The sequence below is a fragment of the Oncorhynchus tshawytscha genome, unplaced genomic scaffold (assembly GCF_018296145.1).
Source record: "Oncorhynchus tshawytscha isolate Ot180627B unplaced genomic scaffold, Otsh_v2.0 Un_contig_5561_pilon_pilon, whole genome shotgun sequence".
NCBI lineage: Eukaryota > Metazoa > Chordata > Actinopteri > Salmoniformes > Salmonidae > Oncorhynchus > Oncorhynchus tshawytscha.
In genome coordinates this window covers 92,157-118,429 of record NW_024609224.1, presented here as the reverse complement: position 1 = coordinate 118,429, position 26,273 = coordinate 92,157, and the positions used below count along the sequence as shown (strand labels likewise).

Here is a 26,273-nt window from a genome sequence, read left to right as displayed (position 1 = left end):
CTTCCTATCTTTGTTGACTTACTATGACTGTGAGATGTGGTTGTCATACCTAGCAACCTCACTCACACACTGATTCTGCGTCGGAGGAGCGTGGGTTAAATGCTGACTGCATCCTACCCACTACCCAGTATCCACCCCCATCCCGCCCCCTCGCTCTCCCTCTCTCAGCTGTGTGTACGAGTACCTGCCATGCGTGCGTGTGTGAGTGGGCGCGTGAGTGTGCCATGCCGTTGGTTGTCCTATGCGGATTTCACGGTTGCTGCCCTCCTCGTGTCTCGCAACTTCACCCGAAAAGGAACAGACCACACGTCCCTTCGGAATTCCAGTGCCGTTCCACGCACCGGACTGAAGCACGGCATTCTGCTTGTCTGTCATTCGGGAATAGCCTACCGATAGTAGCTCCCTTACTCGCTGCATCTCTGTGCTACGGTTCAGTGCTGCTGATACCGGTGGTTTAGTACTGCTGGGGGAATACCGACACTGCAGAGAGAAGGAGAGAGCGGAGAGGAGGATGGTTCCTGGTGTAGGAGGAGGGAGGTGATCATGGCAGAGGTAAGCAGAACGGACAGAATGCGGTAAACTAAACACATAGGACATCTGGGGTTTTAGGCTACCGCGACATAAAAACTAATACAAATTACTGCTATTTTTTAACATAGGCAAAGCTTTTTATTACTGAAACTTGGATGATTTCGATAGACTATTAGTTCGTTTGACAGTATTTGGCAGTTTATTTGTGTTGTATAGGTGCTGTAGGCAATTTGAGGGTGTATGTTGTGGTTAGTTAGTGTGGCCATGTTTTCTTGACAGCTCAGATTGGACGATGAGCACATCGCGTTGCATAAGAATATTTGCATGAGTGCTTTGGGAGTTTAGTAGTCAGTTCTTCTTCTAGCCTTTTGGGGGCCACACGCGACATTTGGTCAGGGGGCACCTCCCCTCCTCGCAGGCAGAAGTGTGGGAGTGACTAATAAAATCAATGGGGGCCCCCAGGAGGTCAGGGGCCCCTGAGCACATGCCCTGTGTCCCGGTTGGTAATGTGGTGATGATTAGGCCTATTACAAGGGTTGGATAGCTGGGTAGACTACCTTACCTTGCAATCAAAAAATGTTATCTAACATTGGGAGTGACAACCAGGGGTGTAAAAGTACTTAAGTCAAAATACTTTAAAGTGTTTTAAGTCGTTTTGGGGGGTATTATTTATATTTTTTGACAACTTTTTTACTTCACTACATTCCTAAAGAAAATATTGTACTTTTTCTTCCATGCAGTTTCCCTGACTACCAAAAAGTACTCCTTACATTTGGATTGCTTAGCAGGACAGGAAAATAGTTTAAATTCACGCACTTATCAAGAGAACATGTTTTCATCCCTACTGCCTCAGGCTTGGCGGATTCACTAAACACAAATGCATCATTTGTAAATAATGTCTGAGTGTTGGAGTGTGCCCCTGGCTATCTGTACATTTTAAAAACAAGAAAATGGTGCCGTCTGCTTTGCTTAACCAAATTAATTTTAAGTATTTTTTTTTACTTTTGATACTTAAGTATATTTAAAACCAAATACTTTTAGACTTTTACTCAAGTAGTATTTTACTGGCTGTCTTTCACTTTTACCTGAGTAACTTTCTATTAAGGTATCTTTACTTTTACTCGAGTATGACAATTGGGTACTTTTGAACAAGAGAAAATGCTGATGAACAAAAAACACACTTAGAAATGTACTTTTCTAATTCTGAAGAGTAAGTTAAGACCCTGACTCAGTTTATATACAGTACCAGTTAAACATTATGCACACAACTACTCATTCTTGGGTTTTTCTTTATTTTTTACTGTTTTCTACATTGTAGAATAATAGTGAAGACAAACCACAACTACAAAATAACACATGGAATCATTTAGTAAGCAAAAAAGTGTTAAACAAATCTAAATATATTTTAGATTTTTTTTTCAAAGTAGCCACCCTTTGCCTTGATGACAGCTTTGCACACTCTTGGCATTCTCTCAACCAGCTTCACCTGGAATGCTTTTCCAACAGTCTTGAAGGAGTTCCCACATATCCTGAGCACTGTTGGATCATTGTCCAGTTTAAAAACAAATGATAGTCCCACTAAGCGCAACCCAGATAGGGCTCTTGAGTGGCACATCGGTCAAAGGCATTGCATGTCAGTACTAGAGGCGTCACTACAGACCCTGGTTTTATTCCAGGCTGTATCACAACCGGCCGTGATTGGGAGTCCCATAGGGCGACGCACAATTGGCCCAGCGTAGTCTGGGTTAGGGTTTGGCCGGGGTAGGCGGTCATTATTAATAAGAATTTGTTCTTAACTGACTTGCTTAGTTTAAATAATGGTTAAATAAAATACAAAATGGATGGTGTATCGCTGCAGAATGCTTTGGTAGCCATGATGGTTTAATGTGCCTCGAATTTCTTTGCCGCAATTCGACCACGGAGGCCTGATTTATGCAGTCTCCTCAGCACAGTTGATGTTGAGATGTGTCTGTTACTTAAAGTTTGAAGCATTTATCTGGGCTGCAACTTCTGAGGCTGGTAATTCTAATGAACTTGTCCTCAGCAGCAGAGTTAATTCTGGGTCTTCCGTTCCTGTGGTGGTCCTCATGAGAGCCAGTTTTATCATAGCGCTTGGTGGTTTTTGCGACTGCACTTGAAGAAACTTTCAAAGTCCCTGAAATTTAGCGGATTGACTGACTTTCATGTCTTAAAGTAATGACAGACTGTCATTTATTTTTTGCTTATTTGAGCTGTTCTTACCATAATATGGACTTGGCCTTATACCAAATAGGGCTGTCTTCTGTATACCCCTCCTCTACCTTGTCACAACACAACTGGCATAAAACACATTAAGAAGGAAAGACATTCCACGAATGTACTTTTAACAAGGCACACCTGTTAATTGAAATGCATTCCAGGTGACTATCTCATGAAGCTGGTTGAGAGAATTCCAAGAGTGTGCAAATCTGTCATCAAGGCAAAGGGTGGCTACTTTGAAGAATCTAAAATGTATTTTGATTTATTTAACATGTTTTTGGTTACTACATGATTCCATGTGTGTTATTCCATAGTTTTGATGTCTTCACTATTATTCTACAATTTCCAAATAGTAAAAAAAAAAAAGAAAGAAAAACCCTTGAATGAACAGGTGTGTCCAAACATTTGACGTGTCCTGTATATTTAATTGAATAGCCTAGTAACCTATAGCGGGCTGCTGCATGGATAGCAGGGGTGTGTGACACTGCTGGGAATAGACACGCCTTGCATCCCCACCTGTCCAAGGCAGCTGCTCCTCTTCTTCCCATGCACAGCTGACCGTAAACAGGAGGACGTCGCACAAACGACATACTTACCTGATTTGTTTGATATTAATTAGTAAACAATTATTTACTGAACAAACAGTAAGATATTTATATCCTGCTAATGCTGTGTTTTATGGTCTCCACTCTAGTTCCCTGCGGCTAATCTGGGCGTATGGTCACTAGAGGTGGCTTGAGCTGACAAATGAGTTAAAGACTGCATTACATCGACAAGATAGAGATAGCCAGGAGGGGTTTAGAACAATTCCTCGTTGTCTCTAAATCATCCTTGCATCTGGGAAACTAAGCCAGGGTGGGGTTAAGACAACACCCACGTGCATATAACGACAGGATGAACCCAGAGTGGCTTATGATGCTCCTTGGCCTGCATGAGGGGGCTGAACCTACCATGACTGAGCATTGTTAGTGTCAGCTATATATAGTAGTCTGTATTTGTGTAAAGGTTAGGTTACTTGGTCCAACACTCAAGGGTGGGGGATCGACCAGCCTCGTTTTAGCAATAATTAATCAATATTAAATAAAGATGATTGTCATTTCTTCGAACAATCTCTCTCAGTACTGAATTTCCACGACAGATGAAACACGCTGTGGGCACCACGAGCTGCAGTTCTCCTCCACGTTCAACGACCCAATGAGGGCTCTATCCTCAAAGTCACTCGTCTGCTATAAGGACCCTTACAGGGGACAGCCCATGTTGATTGGACTGATGTTACTGGGGGGGAAAGAGGAATTCAAGGGTAGAACAAGAACAGTGCTTTTACAGTGCCTTGCGAAAGTATTCGGCCCCCTTGAACTTTGCGACCTTTTGCCACATTTCAGGCTTCAAACATAAAGATATAAAACTGTATTTTTTTGTGAAGAATCAACAACAAGTGGGACACAATCATGAAGTGGAACGACATTTATTGGATATTTCAAACTTTTTTAACAAATCAAAAACTGAAAAATTGGGCGTGCAAAATTATTCAGCCCCTTTACTTTCAGTGCAGAAAACTCTCTCCAGAAGTTCAGTGAGGATCTCTGAATGATCCAATGTTGACCTAAATGACTAATGATGATAAATACAATCCACCTGTGTATAATCAAGTCTCCGTATAAATGCACCTGCACTGTGATAGTCTCAGAGGTCCGTTAAAAGCGCAGAGAGCATCATGAAGAACAAGGAACACACCAGGCAGGTCCGAGATACTGTTGTGAAGAAGTTTGAAGCCGGATTTGGATACAAAAAGATTTCCCAAGCTTTAAACATCCCAAGGAGCACTGTGCAAGCGATAATATTGAAATGGAAGGAGTATCAGACCACTGCAAATCTACCAAGACCTGGCCGTCCCTCTAAACTTTCAGCTCATACAAGGAGAAGACTGATCAGAGATGCAGCCAAGAGGCCCATGATCACTCTGGATGAACTGCAGAGATCTACAGCTGAGGTGGGAGACTCTGTCCATAGGACAACAATCAGTCGTATATTGCACAAATCTGGCCTTTATGGAAGAGTGGCAAGAAGAAAGCCATTTCTTAAAGATATCCATAAAAAGTGTTGATTAAAGTTTGCCACAAGCCACCTGGGAGACACACCAAACATGTGGAAGAAGGTGCTCTGGTCAGATGAAACCAAAATTGAACTTTTTGGCAACAATGCAAAACGTTATGTTTGGCGTAAAAGCAACACAGCTCATCACCCTGAACACACCATCCCCACTGTCAAACATGGTGGTGGCAGCATCATGGTTTGGGCCTGCTTTTCTTCAGCAGGGACAGGGAAGATGGTTAAAATTGATGGGAAGATGGATGGAGCCAAATACAGGACCATTCTGGAAGAAAACCTGATGGAGTCTGCAAAAGACCTGAGACTGGGATGGAGATTTGTCTTCCAACAAGACAATGATCCAAAACATAAAGCAAAATCTACAATGGAATGGTTCAAACGTAAACATATCCAGGTGTTAGAATGGCCAAGTCAAAGTCCAGACCTGAATCCAATCGAGAATCTGTGGAAAGAACTGAAAACTGCTGTTCACAAATGCTCTCCATCCAACCTCACTGAGCTCGAGCTGTTTTGCAAGGAGGAATGGGAAAAAATGTCAGTCTCTCGATGTGCAAAACTGATAGAGACATACCCCAAGCGACTTACAGCTGTAATCGCAGCAAAAGGTGGCGCTACATAGTGTTAACTTAAGGGGGCTGAATAATTTTGCACGCCCAATTTTTCAGTTTTTGATTTGTTAAAAAAGTTTGAAATATCCAATAAATGTCGTTCCACTTCATGATTGTGTCCCACTTGTTGTTGATTCTTCACAAAAAAATACAGTTTTATATCTTTATGTTTGAAGCCTGAAATGTGGCAAAAGGTCGCAAAGTTCAAGGGGGCCGAATACTTTCGCAAGGCACTGTACATCCCTTCACTGAAATCTCTGAACTGCTGATATCTCCCTTCTTTATTTTCTCCTCAAGTTTCTCTCCTTTCTCTCCCCTTTCTCCCCTCTCTCTCTCCCCTTTCGCTCCTCTCTCTCTCTCCTCTCCCTCCCATCTCTCCTCTCTCTCACCTCTCTCCCTCCCATCTCTCCTCTCTCTCACCTCTCTCCTCTCTCCCTCCCATCTCTCCTCTCGCTCTCTCTCCTTTCTCTCCTCTATCTCGCCATCTCTCGCTCTCTCTTCATTGAGAACTGGCAAGGAGGTCATGTTTGTGTCAGCATACCCAAATTGACGTGTGTGTGTGTGTGTGTGTGTGTGAGAGAGAGAGAGAGAGAGAGCTAGAGATGATTTGTCAGAAAGGTGATACTGATTGAACTGCTGATGTCTCTATTCTTTATTTTCTGTGTCCTCAAGTCTCTCTCTCCTCTCCTTTCCCTCCCTCTCTCTCTCTCCTTTTCCTTCCTCTCTCTCCTCTCCTTTCCCTCCCTCTCTCTCTTCTTCTCTCTCCTCTCCTTTCCCTCCCTCTCTCTCTTCTTCTCTCCTCTCCTTTCCCTCCCTCTCTCTCTTCTTCTCTCCCTCTCTCTCTTCTTCTCTCCCTCTCTCTCTTCTTCTCTCCCTCTCTCTCTTCTTCTCTCCCTCTCTCTCTTCTTCTCTCCCTCTCTCTCTTCTTCTCTCCCTCTCTCTTTCTTTCTCTGTGTGTATTGCAGTTCTTCAGTGATATTGCTGAAGTCAGCACTACTGCAGGACAAAGCATTCTGTGACTGTTCTGTTCATCCTAACATCCTATTGGAGGACGGCTGTAGAACAAGCCGTCCTATAGGAGGACATTTGAAATAGAGAACTAACTAAAGACCCTGTTTGCAAACTGAGACAATAATTGGACAAAGTATCCTAATTGGTCAGCTTGTGTGAATGCAGCCAAAGGGCAACACATTTGAGTTTTTGCCCCTATAGCACTAACACACCTGATTCCACTCATCAACTCATGATCAAACCTGTGATTAGTGGGATCAAGTGTGTCGTGCTGAGGCCAAAATATAAATGCACCCCGTTTGGGTCCCCAGAACCAGGAGCAAGAAACACTGGTTTAAATGGGTTAATTGTGATGTGAACACAGTCTGAAGTACACAGGAGCCAGATACATGAGAGAAATACAGTCACAGCTCTTAAGAGATGAAGTCCCTAATGTCTCTGGTAATATATGAGTTTAGATGTGAAAGTGGGTTACAGTGTGTGTGTGTGTGTGTGTCCTGTGTGAGAGGGTGTGTGTGTGTCCTGTGCGTGAGAGGGTGTGTGTGTGTCCTGTGCGTGAGAGGGTGTGTGTGTGTCCTGCGCGTGAGAGGGTGTGTGTGTGTCCTGTGCGTGAGAGGGTGTGTGTGTGTCCTGTGCGTGAGAGGGTGTGTGTGTGTCCTGTGCGTGAGAGGGTGTGTGTGTGTCCTGTGCGTGAGAGGGTGTGTGTGTCCCTGTGCGTGAGAGGGTGTGTGTGTGTCCTGTGCGTGAGAGGGTGTGTGTGTGTCCTGTGCGTGAGAGGGTGTGTGTGTGTCCTGTGCGTGAGAGGGTGTGTGTGTCTCCTGTGCGTGAGAGGGTGTGTGTGTCTCCTGTGCGTGAGAGGGTGTGTGTGTGTGTGTCTCCTGTGCGTGAGAGGGTGTGTGTGTGTGTGTCCTGTGCGTGAGAGGGTGTGTGTGTGTGTCCTGTGCGTGAGAGGGTGTGTGTGTGTGTGTCCTGTGCGTGAGAGGGTGTGTGTGTGTTGGCCTGGATAAGACCAAGCTCTGCCAGACACATCAATAGTGCCACTTTTTATGACCTACTTCCTGTTAACAAGTAGAATACGGTTCCTCCTACACCCTGATCTAAGGTCAGTTATGTGTTTTCCCTCTAATGGGAAGTGTAGGGAAGTGTAATCTGGTCCTAGATCAGTGGTTAGGTTAGTGTCTAATGGTTCAGGTTATGATTATGGGAGTGTAATCTGGTCCTAGATCAGTGGTTAGGTTAGTATCTAATGGTTCAGGTTCTGATTATGGGAGTGTAATCTGGTCCTAGATCAGTGGTTAGTTTAGTATCTAATGGTTCAGGTTATGATTATGGGAGTGTAATCTGGTCCTAGATCAGTGTTTAGGTTAGTATCTAATGGTTCAGGTTATGCTTATGGGAGTGTAATCTGGTCCTAGATCAGTGGTTAGGTTAATATCTAATGGTTCAGGTTAGTATTAGGAAAGTGTAATCTGGTCCTAGATCAGTGGTTAGGTTAGTATCTAATGGTTCAGTCTGAATTTGTTGCAGGAAACTGACTTGGTCTGCAGGCTGCAAGGCAACAAATTCAGCATTGGCCACAGGACAATAAATCCATCTATTCTCTTCAGGATTCGTCCCAAATGGCACCCTATTCACATTAAAGGACACTACATTAGAACAGGGCCTGTAGGGCTCTTGTTACGAGTAGTGCACTAAATGGAATATGGTTCACTATATATGGAATATGGTTCACTATATAGGGAATATGATTCACTATATGAGGAATAGGGTTCACTACATATGGAATAGGGTTCACTATATGGGGAATAGGCTTCACTATATGAGGAATAGGGTTCACTATATATGGAATAGGGTTCACTATATGAGGAATAGGGTTCACTATATATGGAATAGGGTTCACTATATATGGAATAGGGTTCACTATATATGGAATAGGGTTCACTATATAGGGAATAGGCTTCACTATATGAGGAATAGGGTTCACTATATATGGAATAGGGTTCACTATATGGGGAATAGGCTTCACTATATGAGGAATAGGGTTCACTATATGAGGAATAGGGTTCACTATATGAGGAATAGGGTTCACTATATGAGGAATAGGGTTCACTATATATGGAATAGGGTTCACTATATATGGAATAGGGTTCACTATATATGGAATAGGGTTCACTATATATGGAATAGGGTTCACTATATATGGAATAGGGTTCACTATTTATGGAATAGGGTTCACTATATGAGGAATAGGGTTCACTATATATGGAATAGGGTTCACTATATGAGGAATAGGGTTCACTATATATGGAATAGGGTTCACTATATATGGAATAGGGTTCACTATATATGGAATAGGGTTCACTATATATGGAATAGGGTTCACTATATGGGGAATAGGCTTCACTATATATGGAATAGGGTTCACTATATATGGAATAGGGTTCACTATATGGGGAATAGGCTTCACTATATATGGAATAGGGTTCACTATATATGGAATAGGGTTCACTATATATGGAATAGGGTTCACTATATATGGAATAGGGTTCACTATATATGGAATAGGGTTCACTATATATGGAATATGGTTCACTATATATGGAATAGGCTTCAATATATGGAGAATAGGCTTCAATATATGGAGAATAGGCTTCACTATATGAGGAATAGGGTTCACTATATGGGGAACATGGTTCACTATATGAGGAATATGATTAGTCTAGATGAGTAATATGGTTCACTATATGAGGAATGGGGTTCACTATATATGGAATGGGGTTCACTATATATGGAATGGGGTTCACTATATATGGAATAGGGTTCACTATATATGGAATAGGGTTCACTATATATGGAATAGGGTTCACTATATATGGAATAGGGTTCACTATATGAGGAATAGGGTTCAATATATATGGAATAGGCTTCACTATATATGGAATAGGCTTCACTATATATGGAATAGGGTTCACTATATGAGGAATAGGGTTCACTATATGAGGAATAGGGTTCACTATATGAGGAATAGGGTTCACTATATATGGAATAGTGTTCACTATATGAGGAATAGGGTTCACTATATATGGAATAGGGTTCACTATATGTGGAATATGGTTCACTATATATGGGAATTTGGCTCACTATATGGGGAATAGGGTTCACTATATGGGGAATATGGTAATTAGCTATTTAACAGTTTAAGTGTTTAGTAGTCATATTACTGGATAATTAGCTAATTCACTAAGGAGCAGTTGAGTTGATGATGATTGACTTGTATTAACACATTTGAATTGTTATTTTAGAGTTTAATTGTCTGACTATCACTCTGTTTCTTTTGTCTTTCTCTCCTTTCTCCTTCTCTCCCTCCCTATCCCCCTCTCTCTCTCTCTTCTAGTGGTGCCTCTGACCCCCTCTCTAAAGAGCGGAGACTACCGCCTCAACTACCTCCCTCCTCCTCCCTATCATCCCCCTTACCCCACCCCCTCTAACATTTACCTTACGCCCCTCCACCCCCCAACACGAGTCACCATGACGACCTCAGCGTTGCGTCGCCAGGTGAAGAACATCGTTCACAACTACTCTGAGGCAGAGATCAAGGTGACTGTAACTAACTCTACTATATTTTATTCTTTCCTTCTGTGTGTTGTAGAAAGTTGTGTTCCCAGCTGTGGGCCCCGGCTGGATTATTTAGGTAACACTGTGGTGTAATGTCAGGTAGCACTGTGGTGTAATGTAACGTCAGGTAGCACTGTGGTGTAATGTAACGTCAGGTAGCACTGTGGTGTAATGTAACGTCAGGTAGCACTGTGGTGTAATGTCAGGTAGCACTGTGGTGTAATGTCAGGTAACACTGTGGTGTAATGTCAGGTAACACTGTGGTGTAATGTCAGGTAGCACTGTGGTGTAATGTAACGTCAGGTAACACTGTGGTGTAATGTCAGGTAACACTGTGGTGTAATGTCAGGTAGCACTGTGGTGTAATGTCAGAGCACTGTGGTGTAATGTCAGGTAGCACTGTGATGTAATGTCAGGTAGCACTGTGGTGTAATGTCAGGTAACACTGTGGTGTAATGTCAGGTAACACTGTGGTGTAATGTCAGGTAGCACTGTGGTGTAATGTCAGGTAGCACTGTGGTGTAATGTCAGGTAACACTGTGGTGTAATGTAACGTCAGGTAACACTGTGGTGTAATGTCAGGTAACACTGTGGTGTAATGTCAGGTAACACTGTGGTGTAATGTCAGGTAACACTGTGGTGTAATGTAACGTCAGGTAACACTGTGGTGTAATGTCAGGTAACACTGTGGTGTAATGTAATGTCAGGTAGCACTGTGGTGTAATGTCAGGTAACACTGTGGTGTAATGTCAGGTAACACTGTGGTGTAATGTCAGGTAACACTGTGGTGTAATGTAACGTCAGGTAACACTGTGGTGTAATGTCAGGTAACACTGTGGTGTAATGTCAGGTAGCACTGTGGTGTAATGTCAGAGCACTGTGGTGTAATGTCAGGTAGCACTGTGATGTAATGTCAGGTAGCACTGTGGTGTAATGTCAGGTAACACTGTGGTGTAATGTCAGGTAACACTGTGGTGTAATGTCAGGTAGCACTGTGGTGTAATGTCAGGTATCACTGTGGTGTAATGTCAGAGCACTGTGGTGTAATGTCAGGTAGCACTGTGGTGTAATGTCAGGTAGCACTGTGGTGTAATGTCAGGTAACACTGTGGTGTAATGTCAGGTAACACTGTGGTGTAATGTCAGGTAGCACTGTGGTGTAATGTCAGGTAGCACTGTGGTGTAATGTCAGGTAGCACTGTGGTGTAATGTCAGGTAGCACTGTGGTGTAATGTCAGGTAGCACTGTGGTGTAATGTCAGGTAACACTGTGGTGTAATGTCAGGTAACACTGTGGTGTAATGTAACGTCAGGTAGCACTGTGGTGTAATGTCAGGTAGCACTGTGGTGTAATGTCAGGTATCACTGTGGTGTAATGTCAGGTAGCACTGTGGTGTAATGTCAGGTAGCACTGTGGTGTAATGTCAGGTAGCACTGTGGTGTAACGTCAGGTAGCACTGTGGTGTAATGTCAGGTAGCACTGTGGTGTAATGTCAGGTATCACTGTGGTGTAATGTCAGGTAACACTGTGGTGTAATGTCAGGTAACACTGTGGTGTAATGTCAGGTAGCACTGTGGTGTAATGTCAGGTAGCACTGTGGTGTAATGTCAGATCACTGTGGTGTAATGTCAGGTAACACTGTGGTGTAATGTCAGGTAGCACTGTGGTGTAATGTCAGGTAGCACTGTGGTGTAATGTCAGGTAGCACTGTGGTGTAATGTAATGTCAGGTAACACTGTGGTGTAATGTCAGGTAGCACTGTGGTGTAATGTAATGTCAGGTAACACTGTGGTGTAATGTCAGGTAGCACTGTAATGTAATGTCAGGTAGCACTGTGGTGTAATGTAATGTCAGGTAGCACTGTGGTGTAATGTAATGTCAGGTAGCACTGTGGTGTAATGTCAGGTAGCACTGTGGTGTAATGTAATGTCAGGTAGCACTGTGGTGTAATGTAATGTCAGGTAGCACTGTGGTGTAATGTAATGTCAGGTAGCACTGTGGTGTAATGTCAGGTAGCACTGTGGTGTGTAATGTCAGGTAACACTGTGGTGTCATGTAACGTCAGGTAACACTGTGGTGTAATGTCAGGTAGCACTGTGGTGTAATGTAATGTCAGGTAGCACTGTGGTGTAATGTAATGTCAGGTAGCACTGTGGTGTAATGTAATGTCAGGTAACACTGTGGTGTAATGTCAGGTAGCACTGTGGTGTAATGTCAGGTAACACTGTGGTGTAATGTCAGGTAACACTGTGGTGTAATGTCAGGTAACGCTGTGGTGTAACGCTGTGGTGTAATGTCAGGTAGCACTGTGGTGTAATGTCAGGTAACGCTGTGGTGTAACTGTGGTGTAATGTCAGAGCACTGTGGTGTAATGTCAGGTAGCACTGTTGTGTAATGTCAGGTAGCACTGTGGTATAATGTCAGGTAGCACTGTGGTGTAATGTAATGTAGCACTGTAATGTAATGTCAGGTAGCACTGTGGTGTAATGTAATGTCAGGTAGCACTGTGGTGTAATGTAATGTCAGGTAGCACTGTTGTGTAATGTAATGTCAGGTAACACTGTAATGTAATGTCAGGTAGCACTGTGGTGTAATGTAATGTCAGGTAGCACTGTGGTGTAATGTAATGTCAGGTAGCTTGCTATTCAGTTTGATGGTCCCGTACTCAGCTATGAATTGATACATGTTCATTAATGATTTATTGACTACTTACAAAGCCTTTCTACACTATTGGTAGCCCCGACCTTTCACACCTGCTACACTGGGGCGTTGAGAAGGCAGCCCATCATTATAGGTCAAATCTTACAAGAAATCGTACCCCCCCCCCTCTTCTAAACCTGGTGTGTGATACTACTTTCTCTCATTCCAATACCCCTCCCTCCCTCAACCAGGTGCGCGAGGCGACGTCCAACGACCCGTGGGGCCCCTCCTCCTCGCTGATGTCAGAGATCGCTGACCTCACCTTTAACGTGGTGGCGTTTGCTGAGGTCATGGGCATGGTCTGGAAACGCCTCAATGACCACGGGAAGAACTGGAGACACGTCTACAAGGTAAACACCATTAAAGAGACACCATTTACATCTACAAGGTAAACACCTTTAAAGAGACACCATTTACATCTACAAGGTAAACACCATTAAAGAGACACCATTACGTCTACCATTTCCTGGTTGCTAAAATCCTAATAGTTTTAAGTGGCAAAACAAGCAGCCATTGTATAGAGAATCATTGTACCATCTAAACTGCTGTGAATTATATTTTCCATAACCAAAAATAATGTTCTTTCAACTGTTTGAAGCTGCTGTACAAAACCCAAAGTAAAATATGCAAAGAAAAATTACTTAAGAGGGGAAGCGTAGAAATAGCGCACATAGAACAGATCTACTGCTTCTGAGACTTGCTTTCAATGAGAATGTGAATATGGAATAGTTACATTACCCAGCTTTAAATCAGTCTATTTTGGTCTTGTTTTATTATCCTATTCCTGTGAGTTGGTACTCATTTTTATCATTCCATGCAGCTTTTATGGTCTTTTATCTATATATGTATTTAAGTTATGTATTTACATGTTTGTTTAGTATGTACAGCATCTTGAGTTGTGGTGTCTGTATGAAATGTGCAGTAGAAATAAAGTTATATTATATGACAAGGCCCTGACGCTGCTCGACTACTTGATCAAGACCGGCTCAGAGAGAGTGGCTCAGCAGTGCCGCGAGAACGCATTCACCATACAGGTGGGTGGGGGAAACTGGGGTACGGTGGGGAGGGTGTTCTGGCACAAAATGGCAGCGAGAACGCATTCACCATACAGGTGGGTGGGGGAAACGGGTACGTGGGGAGGGTGTTCTGGCACAAAATGGCAGCGAGAACGCATTCACCATACAGGTGGGTGGGGGAAACTGGGGTATGGAGGGGAGGGTGTTCTGGCACAAAATGGCAACGAGAACGCATTCACCATACAGGTGGGTGGGGGAAACTGGGGTAAGGAGGGGAGGGTGTTCTGGCACAAAATGGCAACGAGAACGCATTCACCATACAGGAGGGGAGGGTGTTCTGGCACAAAATGGCAGCGAGAACGCATTCACCATACAGGTGGGTGGGGGAAACGGGTACGTGGGGAGGGTGTTCTGGCACAAAATAATATTAATGCTGCAGTGGACTCCTGTTCTCCTCTCTTAGAAATAAAGGTGCTATCGAGAACCTTAAAGGGTTATTCGGCCGTCCCCTGAGGAGAACCCTTTGAAGAACCCTTTATGGCTCCAGGTAGAACCCTTTGTGTTCCATGCAAAACCCTTTCCACAGAGGGTTCTACATGGAACCCAAAAGGGTTCTACCTGGAGCCATAAAGGGTTCTACCTGGAACTAAAAAGGGTTCTCCTATGGGGACGGTCGAAGAACCCTTCATTAGCTCATTGTTATGGATGTATCCAAATAATTGTCACTAGAAAACAGCTTAAACAAATGCAGCTACTTTTCTTTTATTCTGGCTGCACTGTTTGATGTGACTGTAAGTTAGCCGTAGTTGGCTAGCTAGCTAGCAAGGGACCAGAACGTTGCCATCCAGGTACATGTCTAACCAACTATCCATAGATACAGAACAAACCGTAGTTGGCTAGCTAGGTACATGTCTAACCAACTATCCATAGATACAGAACAAACCGTAGTTGGCTAGCTAGGTACATGTCTAACCAACTATACATAGATACAGATCAAACCGTAGTTGGCTAGCTAGGTACATGTCTAACCAACTATACATAGATACAGATCAAACCGTAGTTGGCTAGCTAGGTACATGTCTAACCAACTATACATAGATACAGATCAAACCGTAGATGGCTAGCTAGGTACATGTCTAACCAACTATCCATAGATACAGATCAAACCGTAGTTGGCTAGCTAGGTACATGTCTAACCAACTATACATAGATACAGATCAAACCGTAGTTGGCTAGCTAGCTACATGTCTAACCAACTATACATAGATACAGATCAAACCGTAGTTGGCTAGCTAGGTACATGTCTAACCAACTATACATAGATACAGATCAAACCGTAGTTGGCTAGCTAGGTACATGTCTAACCAACTATACATAGATACAGATCAAACCGTAGTTGGCTAGCTAGCTACATGTCTAACCAACTATACATAGATACAGATCAAACCGTAGTTGGCTAGCTAGGTACATGTCTAACCAACTATACATAGATACAGAACAAACCGTAGTTGGCTAGCTAGCTACATGTCTAACCAACTATACATAGATACAGATCAAACCGTAGTTGGCTAGCTAGGTACATGTCTAACCAACTATACATAGATACAGAACAAACCGTAGTTGGCTAGCTAGCTACATGTCTAACCAACTATCCATAGATACAGAACAAACCGTAGTTGGCTAGCTAGGTACATGTCTAACCAACTATCCATAGATACAGAACAAACTGTAGTTGGCTAGCTAGGTACATGTCTAACCAACTATACATAGATACAGAACAAACCGTAGTTGGCTAGCTAGGTACATGTCTAACCAACTATCCATAGATACAGATCAAACCGTAGTTGGCTAGCTAGGTACATGTCTAACCAACTATACATAGATACAGATCAAACCGTAGTTGGCTAGCTAGCTACATGTCTAACCAACTATACATAGATACAGATCAAACCGTAATTGGCTAGCTAGGTACATGTCTAACCAACTATCCATAGATACAGATCAAACCGTAGTTGGCTAGCTAGCTACATGTCTAACCAACTATACATAGATACAGATCAAACCGTAGTTGGCTAGCTAGCTACATGTCTAACCAACTATACATAGATACAGATCAAACCGTAATTGGCTAGCTAGCTACATGTCTAACCAACTATACATAGATACAGATCAAACCGTAATTGGCTAGCTAGGTACATGTCTAACCAACTATACATAGATACAGATCAAACCGTAATTGGCTAGCTAGCTACATGTCTAACCAACTATCCATAGATACAGAACAAACCGTAGTTGGCTAGCTAGGTACATGTCTAACCAACTATACATAGATACAGATCAAACCGTAGTTGGCTAGCTAGCTACATGTCTAACCAACTATCCATAGATACAGATCAAACCGTAGTTGGCTAGCTAGGTACATGTCTAACCAACTATACATAGATACAGATCAAACCGTAGTTGGCTAGCTAGGTACATGTCTAACCAACTATACATAGATACAGATCAAACCGTAGTTGGCTAGCTAGCCAGCAAGGGACCAGACCGTTGTCAGCCAGGTAAACGCCTTTATGGTAATGGCTCATAGAACCAACTATTGGGTCGCATCCATAAGTACAGAACAAAAAGGACTGGCTACCGAACCGATATAACGAATGTCCAGGCGGGCTTGGATAGCAACCCTAGATTTGTGTCGGGACTATCTTGTGGACGGATTAAATAGTATGATCATTTCATCAAAATAACGTTTTTAATGAAAATATGTAAATCATTATGTGTATATGATATAATGCAAAGGAATGAATGTAATATGAAATCCTCACCATCATGTCTCCGTGTAGACGCTGCGGGACTTCCAGTACATGGACCGGGATGGCCGGGACCAGGGGGGCAACGTGAGGGAGAAGGCCCGCCAGCTGGTGTCTCTACTCAGAGACGAGGAACGGCTCAGACAGGAGAGGAGCCAGGCGTTGACCACTAAAGAACGCATGACGGCTGGAACAGGCGGAGGAGGAGGAGGGACGGGGGGAGGAGGAGGAGGGACGGGACATGGAGTGGTACCTCCAGCGTACCAACCAGGGCGAAGGACCAGCCAGCCAAATATGGCAGCTCACTACGGGGAAGAGTTCATCCGCTCCCGGGGCTCGCCCTCCTCCTTTAACTGTGAGTGTAGACATCAATGCTTCCCCTTTAACTGTGAGTGTAGACATCAATGCTTCCCCTTTAACTGTGAGTGTAGACATCAATGCTTCCCCTTTAACTGTGAGTCTAGACATTAATACTTCCCCTTTAACTGTGAGTGTAGACATTAATACTTCCCCTTTAACTGTGAGTCTAGACATCAATGCTTCCCCTTTAACTGTGAGTGTAGACATCAATGCTTCCCCTTTAACTGTGAGTGTAGACATCAATGCTTCCCCTTTAACTGTGAGTCTAGACATTAATACTTCCCCTTTAACTGTGAGTCTAGACATCAATGCTTCCCCTTTAACTGTGAGTGTAGACATCAATGCTTCCCCTTTAACTGTGAGTGTAGACATCAATGCTTCCCCTTTAACTGTGAGTGTAGACATCAACGCTTCCCCTTTAACTGTGAGTGTAGACATCAATGCTTCCCCTTTAACTGTGAGTGTAGACATCAATGCTTCCCCTTTAACTGTGAGTGTAGACATCAATGCTTCCCCTTTAACTGTGAGTGTAGACATCAATGCTTCCCCTTTAACTGTGAGTGTAGACATCAATGCTTCCCCTTTAACTGTGAGTCTAGACATTAATACTTCCCCTTTAACTGTGAGTGTAGACATTAATACTTCCCCTTTAACTGTGAGTCTAGACATCAATGCTTCCCCTTTAACTGTGAGTGTAGACATCAATGCTTCCCCTTTAACTGTGAGTGTAGACATCAATGCTTCCCCTTTAACTGTGAGTCTAGACATTAATACTTCCCCTTTAACTGTGAGTCTAGACATCAATGCTTCCCCTTTAACTGTGAGTGTAGACATCAATGCTTCCCCTTTAACTGTGAGTGTAGACATCAATGCTTCCCCTTTAACTGTGAGTGTAGACATCAACGCTTCCCCTTTAACTGTGAGTGTAGACATCAATGCTTCCCCTTTAACTGTGAGTGTAGACATCAATGCTTCCCCTTTAACTGTGAGTGTAGACATCAATGCTAATGCTTCCCCTTTAACTGTGAGTGTAGACATCAATGCTTCCCCTTTAACTGTGAGTGTAGACATCAATGCTTCCCCTTTAACTGTGAGTGTAGACATTAATACTTCCCCTTTAACTGTGAGTGTAGACATCAATACTTCCCCTTTAACTGTGAGTGTAGACATTAATACTTCCCCTTTAACTGTGAGTGTAGACATCAATACTTCCCCTTTAACTGTGAGTGTAGACATCAATGCTTCCCCTTTAACTGTGAGTGTAGACATCAACGCTTCCCCTTTAACTGTGAGTGTAGACATCAACGCTTCCCCTTTAACTGTGAGTGTAGACATCAACGCTTCCCCTTTAACTGTGAGTGTAGACATCAATGCTTCCCCTTTAACTGTGAGTGTAGACATTAACGCTTCCCCTTTAACTGTAGACATCAATGCTTCCCCTTTAACTGTGAGTGTAGACTTTAACGCTTCCCTTTAACTGTAGACATCAATGCTTCCCCTTTAACTGTGAGTGTAGACTTTAACGCTTCCCTTTAACTGTAGACATCAATGCTTCCCCTTTAACTGTGAGTGTAGACTTTAACACTTCCCCTTTAACTGTGAGTGTAGACTTTAACACTTCCCCTTTAACTGTGAGTGTAGACTTTAATACCTTCCCTTTAATGTAGTACCACATTCAGAATGATACTTTATAGACTTTTACTTCACCTGTGTGTGCTCATTTTAAACCTCTAATTTAACTGAGTATATTCAAGCACGACCACACAACTTCATGCACATACACACACAGCACAAATGGAGTCTGGACAATCAATGAAATAGATTAAAGCTATGAATAACACAAGACAACTGGCTAATATTTATCCTCTCTATATCTGTTTCTGTCCCCCCTGTCTCTCTCGCTCTCTCCCTCCCCCAACTCTCCCCCATCTCTCTCTCCCCCAGCCTCTTCATCCTCTCCTCGTGAAGCGTCTGATCTAGAACAGGCCCGCCCCCAGACCAGCGGAGAGGAGGAGCTACAGTTACAGCTGGCCCTGGCCATGAGCAGAGAGGAGAGTGAGAAGGTGAAAAACACACACACATTCTGAAGTGTGAGTCAGTGAGGTGGGCTGGACTCCAACACCGCCTCTCAGAGTGCATCTGTCATATCAGCGATGTCACCAGCTCAATGAGCTCAACAGCACCACTGTGTGGTGGGACAGACGACACACAACTGCTGGGGTGTATTAACTAGGGCCCAAGGGAAGCAAACGTTGGGGGGGACTACATGAACTTGTCCAATAGGAAAAGCTTGTTTTTGTTTTTCCGTTGCAAAACATGTAGCTACCGTGTGCACTAATGAATACAACCCTGCTGTGTCCGTTCCTTAGCAGTGATGTGGGAAAGTGTGTTGCTGTGGTTACCCTCTTACTCCCTAGGTTCATACTGCAGATGGTCTCTCTCCTCTCTCTGTCTCCTCTCTTCTCTCTCTCTCTCTCTCTCTCTATTTCTCTCTCCTGATTAATGCTGAATGGTCATTGGTTAGTCAGATGTTAATCACTGACACAACCCCTCTTCAGCTGGCCCCACCTCCTCCCATTGCTATGGAGACAGATGACACACAGCTCCAGATAGCTCTGAGCCTTAGCAAAGAGGAGCACGAGCAGGTATACACACACACACACACTGCAGATTGTCCCTCCTCTGCCTGCTTCACCAGTGTGTATATGGTAACCTCCTGTAATGCCATGTGAATCCTGTCCTCTAACTAACTATTCTGTCCCCCTCCAGATTCCATCCTTACCTCTGTCGGCTCCTTCTCCTAGTTTAATCTACCATATTCCCTTCATCCCTTCCTCCCTCTCCCCTCTCCTCCTCTCCCTCTCTCCTCTCTTCCTTTCCCTCCCTCTCCTCCCTCCCTCTCTCCTCTCCTCATCCCTCCCACTCCCTCTCCTCCTCTCCCTCCCTCCTCTCCTCCACTCCCTTTCCTCCTCTCTCCTCCACTCCCTCCTCCTCTCCCTCCCTCACTCCCTCCTCTTCTCCTCTCCCTCTCTCCTCTCCTCCTCCACTCCCTTCTCCTCTCTCCCTCCTCCTCTCCTCTCCTCCTCCACTCCCTCCTCTCCCTCCCTCCTCTCCTCCTCCTTTTCCCTCCCTCCCTCCCTCCCTCCTCTTCTCCTCTCCCTTCTCCCTCCCTCTCCCCTCCCCCTCTCCTCCCTCCCTCCCTCCTCCTCCTCCCTCCTCTTCTCCTCTTCCTCCTCTCCCCTCCCTCCCCCTCCCCTTCCCCCTCTCTCCTCCCTCCTCTCCTCCTCTCCCCCTCTCCTCCTCCTCCCTCCTCTTCTCCTCTCCCTCCTCTCCTCCTCCTCCCTCCCCTCCCTTCGCCTCTCCCTCCTCTCCTCCTCTCCATTACAGGGCTGTATGGTTGAGGTGACCTTAACTTTGTCCTTCTGCTTCCTCTTCACTGGCTGATAATATCAATCCCTTTTCCTTTCTGTCTTTCTTTCTAACAGTTCAGTTGTTTTCCTAAAATATAGTTAAAAGAACTGTAATGTGTGTGTGTGTGTGTGTGTGTGTGTGTCATGTCTGCATCGTGTGTCCACAGTGTCTCCATGGAAACTGTGTTGATGATGTCACCTTGCCGCCTCTGCAGGACCAGCGTTGTCTCCAAGGAGATGAGTCGTTTTTGCAGAGAGCCCTGGATGAGAACAGAATGGACAGTCACACAGGGACAGGGGAGGTGAGGGGGTGTGTGGGGAGGTGGGGAGGTGAGGAGGTGTGTAAGGGGAGGTGAGGGGAGGTGAGGTGGTGTGTGAGTGAGACAGAGAGACAGAGAAGCGATTCCCAAACCTTCCATAACAAAGCCATCACCCACAGAGAGATGAGCCTGGAGAAGAGTCCCCTTAGCAAGCTGGTCCTGGGGCTCTGTTCATAAACACAAACTGACCCCACAGAGCCCCAGGACAGCAACACAATTAGACAAAACAAAAAGATAATTACTTGACACATTGGAGAAAAAAAACTGAGCAAACTAGAATGCTATTTGGCCCTAAACAGAGAGTACACAGAGGCAGAATACCTGACCACTGACTGACCCAAACTTAAGGAAAGCTTTGACTATGTACAGACTCAGTGAGCATAGCCTTGCTATTGAGAAAGGCCGCCGTAGGCAGACATGGCTCTCAAGAGAAGACAGGCTATGTGCTCACTGCCATCAAAATGAGGTGGAAACTGAGCTGCACTTCCTAACCTCCTGCCAAATGTATGACCATGTTAGAGACACATATTTCCCTCAGATTACACAGACCCACAAAGAATTAGAAAACAAATCCAATTTTGATAAACTTCCATATCTACTGGGTGAAATTCCACAGGGTTCCATCACAGCAACAAGATTTGTGACCTGTTGCCACAAGAAAAGGGCAACCAGTGAAGAACAAACACCATTGTAAATACAACTCATATTTATGCTTATTTATTTTCCCTTTTGTACTTTAACCATTTATACACCGTTACAACACTGTATATATACATAATAACAGTTGTAACTTTTGTGAGTGTAATGTTTACTGTTCATTTTTATTGTTTATTTCACTTTTGTATATTATTTACCTCACTTGCTGAGAGGGACAGAGAGGGACAGAGAGGGAGAGAGGGAGAGAGAGAGAGAGATGCGTTGTGGGGGATCATGTCAGCTTGTTTTGCCTTGTTGTTGATACCATGTTGTCTTGGTGTTGATACCATGTTGTCTTGTGTTGTCTTGCTGTTGATACCATGTTGTCTTGTTGTTGATACCATGTTGTCTTGTTGTTGATACCACGTTGTCTTGTTGTTGATACCATGTTGTCTTGTTGTTGATACCATGTTGTCTTGTTGTTGATACCATGTTGTCTTGTTGTTGATACCATGGTATCTTGTGTTGATACCATCTTGTTGTTGATACCATGTTGTCTTGTTGTTGATACCATGTTGTCTTGTTGTTGATACCATGTTGTCTTGTGTTGTCTTGTTGTTGATACCATGTTGTCTTGTTGATACCATGTTGTCTTGTTGTTGATACCATGTTGTCTTGTTGTTGATACCATGTTGTCTTGTTGTTGATACCATGTTGTCTTGGTGTTGATACCATGTTGTCTTGTTGTTGATACCATGTCTTGTGTTGTCTTGTTGTTGATACCATGTTATCTTGTTGTTGATACCATGTTGTCTTGTTTTGTCTTGTTGATACCACGTTGTCTTGTTGTTGATACCATGTTGTCTTGTTGTTGATACCATGTTGTCTTGTTGTTGATACCACGTTGTCTTGTTGTTGATACCACGTTGTCTTGTTGTTGATACCACGTTGTCTTGTTGTTGATACCACGTTGTCTTGTTGTTGATACCACGTTGTCTTGTTGTTGATACCATGGTATCTTGTGTTGTCTTGTTGTTGATACCGTGTTGTCTTGTTGTTGATACCGTGTTGTCTTGTTGTTGATACCATGTTGTCTTGTTGTTGATACCATGTTGTCTTGTGTTGTCTTGTTGTTGATACCATGTTGTCTTGTTGTTGATACCACGTTGTCTTGTTGTTGATACCACGTTGTCTTGTTGTTGATACCATGTTGTCTTGTTGTTGATACCATGGTATCTTGTGTTGTCTTGTTGTTGATACCGTGTTGTCTTGTTGTTGATACCGTGTTGTCTTGTTGTTGATACCATGTTGTCTTGTGTTGTCTTGTTGTTGATACCATGTTATTTTGTTGTTGATACCATGTTGTCTTGGTGTTGATACCATGTTGTCTTGGTGTTGATACCATGTTGTCTTGGTGTTGATACCATGTTGTCTTGTTGTTGATACCATGTTGTCTTGTGTTGTCTTGTTGTTGTCTCGTGTTGTCTTGTTGTTGATACCATGTTGTCTTGTTGTTGATACCATGTTGTCTTGTTGTTGATACCATGTTGTCTTGTTGTTGATACCATGTTGTCTTGTTGTTGATACCATGTTGTCTTGTTGTTGATACCATGTTGTCTTGTTGTTGATACCATGTTGTCTTGTTGTTGATACCATGTTGTCTTGTTTTGTCTTGTTGTTGATACCACGTTGTCTTGTTGTTGATACCATGTTGTCTTGGTGTTGATACCATGTTGTCTTGTGTTGTCTTGTTGTTGATACCATGTTGTCTTGTTGTTGATACCATGTTGTCTTGTTGTTGATACCATGGTATCTTGTGTTGTCTTGTTGTTGATACCATGGTATCTTGTTGTGACTGGTCTATGCTGATATGGCAAAAATCCGTTAGTTAGCTAACCGCTGTAACGATGTATTTGAGAGACAACAAGTGCTCATTGTGCAAACGTATTTATGGTTTGAATAAACATGTTGGTTTACATGTTGTGGACAATCTTAAGCCGGTCTGTTGTGTCCCATAGCTGCTGGACAATCAGCCCGTGACTCTGAAGGCAGCGTCTCCTTGACAACCAGATGTTTGTGATTCTGTTTCTCTCCAGTCCACTATGTTGAATCTGGTGGATATCTTTGGCCCCTCTGAGGCGCCGCCCCCAACTGACGACCTCTGGGACGCCCAGCCTGCTGTGACCTCTGACCCCTGGGACTCTGTGGGTGAGTGGTACACGCTCCCCCCCCCCACACACACACATGCTCTGCTATGAAAACTCTGCATTGCAAACCGTGCGCACTCTCTCTCTCTCAACAGCAGTCCACTCCAACACTGCTGTGATTGGTAGTCCCTGGAAGACCCGCCCCTCCTCCAGCAGCCCAACCAATCCTTGGGCTCCGTCACGCTCTCCCACTTGGGAAGCTCCACCCACATCATCATCCAGCCCAGTCAATCACGGCTGGGAGAGCCCGCCCCCTCTTACAGGGGACGGTACTGATAGGACGGATCCCTTCTCTGTCAGGGAGGAGGAGGGGTGTAAAGGAGAAGAGGGACCACCTCAAACTGGCAGTCCTACTGGTAACACACACACACACACACTTGTTTGTCTTCCTGTATGTATATGTTGTGTTTATACTGCATGTTTTCCTGCTGATGTCATTACCTCCCCCTCCACAGGCCCAGACTTGTTTGGCGAGCGTGTCCTGTCCCCCGAGGTGAACGGGCGAGGGGAGGGCAGTCCGGAGATGTTTGACCTGTCCCGTCTCGCCCCCCCTCAGGGCTACACGGCCCCCCGGATGTGTCGCACCCCAGAAGCCTTCCTGGGACCTACGGGGGCGTCGCTCGTCAACCTGGACGCACTCATCCCCCCTAATCCTCCTAGCAGGACCCACAACAACCCCTTCCTCTTAGGTGAGGAGACACACACACACACACACACTCATTACCCCTAATCCTCCTAGCAGGACCCACAACAACCCCTTCCTCTTAGGTGAGGAGACACACACACACACACACACACATCCCCCTAATCCTCCTAGCAGGACCCACAACAACCCCTTCCTCTTAGGTGAGGAGATACACACACACACACACACACACACACACACACACACACACTCATCCCCCCTAATCCTCCTAGCAGGACACACAACAACCCCTTCCTTCCTCTTAGGTGAGGAGATACACACACACACACACCTACTGTCAAAAATATCAACTCACACTGCCAATGTCTAAATACTATAACTTTCTCCCTCACTCTCTCCCCCTCTCTCTCCTTCTCTCTTTCTTCCTCCCCCTGTTCTCTCCCCCTCCTCTCTCCCCTTCTCTCTTTCTTCCTCCCCCTGTTCTCTCCCCCCCTCCTTTCTCCCCTTCTCTCTTTCTTCCTCCCCCTGTTCTCTCCCCCTCCCTCCCTCCTACCCTCTCCACATTGCCAAAGCAAGTGAAGTAGATAATATACAAAAGTGAAATAAACAATAAAAATGAACAGTAAACATTACACACACAGAAGTTTCAAAAGAATAAAGACACTACAGATGTCATATCATGTGTATATACAGTGTTGTAACGATGTACAAATAGTACGGGAAAGTAAAAGGGAAATAAATCAACATAAATCAGGGTTGTATTTACATTGGTGTTATAGATCTGTCTCTCTCTCTCCAGGTCTGAGTGTTCCCTCTCCCACCAACCCATTCCACTGTGACCAGCCCCGTCTCACACTCAACCAGATGCTCCGTCCCTGTTCCACCTCCCCACTCCCCCCTCACACCCTCCCCTACAGCCCCTCTCTCCCCCTCCCTCTCCCACACCACACCCAGGCCTCCCCCGGCCTTCTGGACCTCCCCTCTAACCTGCCCCATCCCCTCCTCCCCCTCTCCCCTGCCCCAGCCCACCGCGTCCTGCCCCAATCTCACACACACAGCCACAACCCCTTCCTCTGAGTCCTGAGGGGAGATGGAGAGGCAACTGGCTCTACAACAACCCCTTTCTCTGAGACCTGAGGGAAACTGGCTCTACAACAACCCCTTCCTCTGAGGCCTGAGGAAAACTGGCTCTACAACAACCCCTTCCTCTGAGGCCTGAGGGAAACTGGCTCTACAACAACCCCTTCCTCTGAGGCCTGAGGGAAACTGGCTCTACAACAACCCCTTCCTCTGAGACCTGAGGGAAACTGGCTCTACAACAACCCCTTCCTCTGAGGCCTGAGGAAAACTGGCTCTACAACAACCCCTTCCTCTGAGGCCTGAGGGAAACTGGCTCTACAACAACCCCTTCCTCTGAGGCCTGAGGGAAACTGGCTCTACAACAACCCCTTCCTCTGAGACCTGAGGGAAACTGGGAAACTGGTTCAGGTGAAACCCCTCAGAGAGGAACAGGACCCATTAAACGCTTCACCGAGAGCATGAATGCTCCCCCCTTACCCATCTGTCCCCTTTACCCATCTGTCCCCCTTACCCATCTGTCCCCTTTACCCATCTGTCCCCCTTACCCATCTGCCCCCTTACCCATCTGCCCCCTTACCCATCTGTCCCCCTTACCCATCTGTCCCCCTTACCCATCTGTCCCCCTTACCCATCTGTCCCCCTTACCCATCTGTCCCCTTTACCCATCTGTCCCCCTTACCCATCTGTCCCCCTTACCCATCTGCCCCCTTACCCATCTGTCCCCCTTACCCATCTGTCCCCTTTACCCATCTGTCCCCTTTACCCATCTGTCCCCCTTTACCCATCTGTCCCCCTTACCCATCTGTCTAACTCTCTCCCCTGTCCCCTTACCCATCTGTCCCCCTTTACCCATCTGTCCCCCTTACCCATCTGTCCCCTTTACCCATCTGTCCCCCTTACCCATCTGTCCCCTTTACCCATCTGTCCCCCTTACCCATCTGTCTAACTCTCTCCCCCTGTCCCCCTTTACCCATCTGTCC

General features: G+C 44.8%; 1 protein-coding gene across 5 annotated transcripts; it reads left to right on the top strand.

The window, feature by feature from the left end:
* The first annotated feature begins 127 nt into the window (after positions 1-127).
* On the top strand, positions 128-25,844 carry LOC121844451 (epsin-3-like). Of its 5 annotated transcripts, none has more exons than XM_042314554.1 (12): positions 128-552; positions 9,892-10,094; positions 13,003-13,161; positions 13,762-13,845; positions 16,668-16,989; positions 18,939-19,057; positions 19,553-19,639; positions 20,620-20,706; positions 23,457-23,568; positions 23,663-23,923; positions 24,023-24,256; positions 25,013-25,844. In XM_042314554.1, exons 2-12 carry the CDS (start codon positions 10,026-10,028, stop codon positions 25,288-25,290), a joined length of 1,812 nt encoding a protein of 603 aa, XP_042170488.1. In that variant the 5' UTR covers positions 128-552; positions 9,892-10,025; the 3' UTR covers positions 25,291-25,844. The 5 variants fall into 5 exon arrangements, with proteins under 5 accessions (XP_042170488.1, XP_042170487.1, XP_042170486.1 ...); XM_042314553.1 differs by having other exon boundaries at positions 20,572-20,706; positions 23,666-23,923; XM_042314552.1 differs by having other exon boundaries at positions 20,572-20,706.
* Positions 25,845-26,273: the final 429 nt, after the last annotated feature.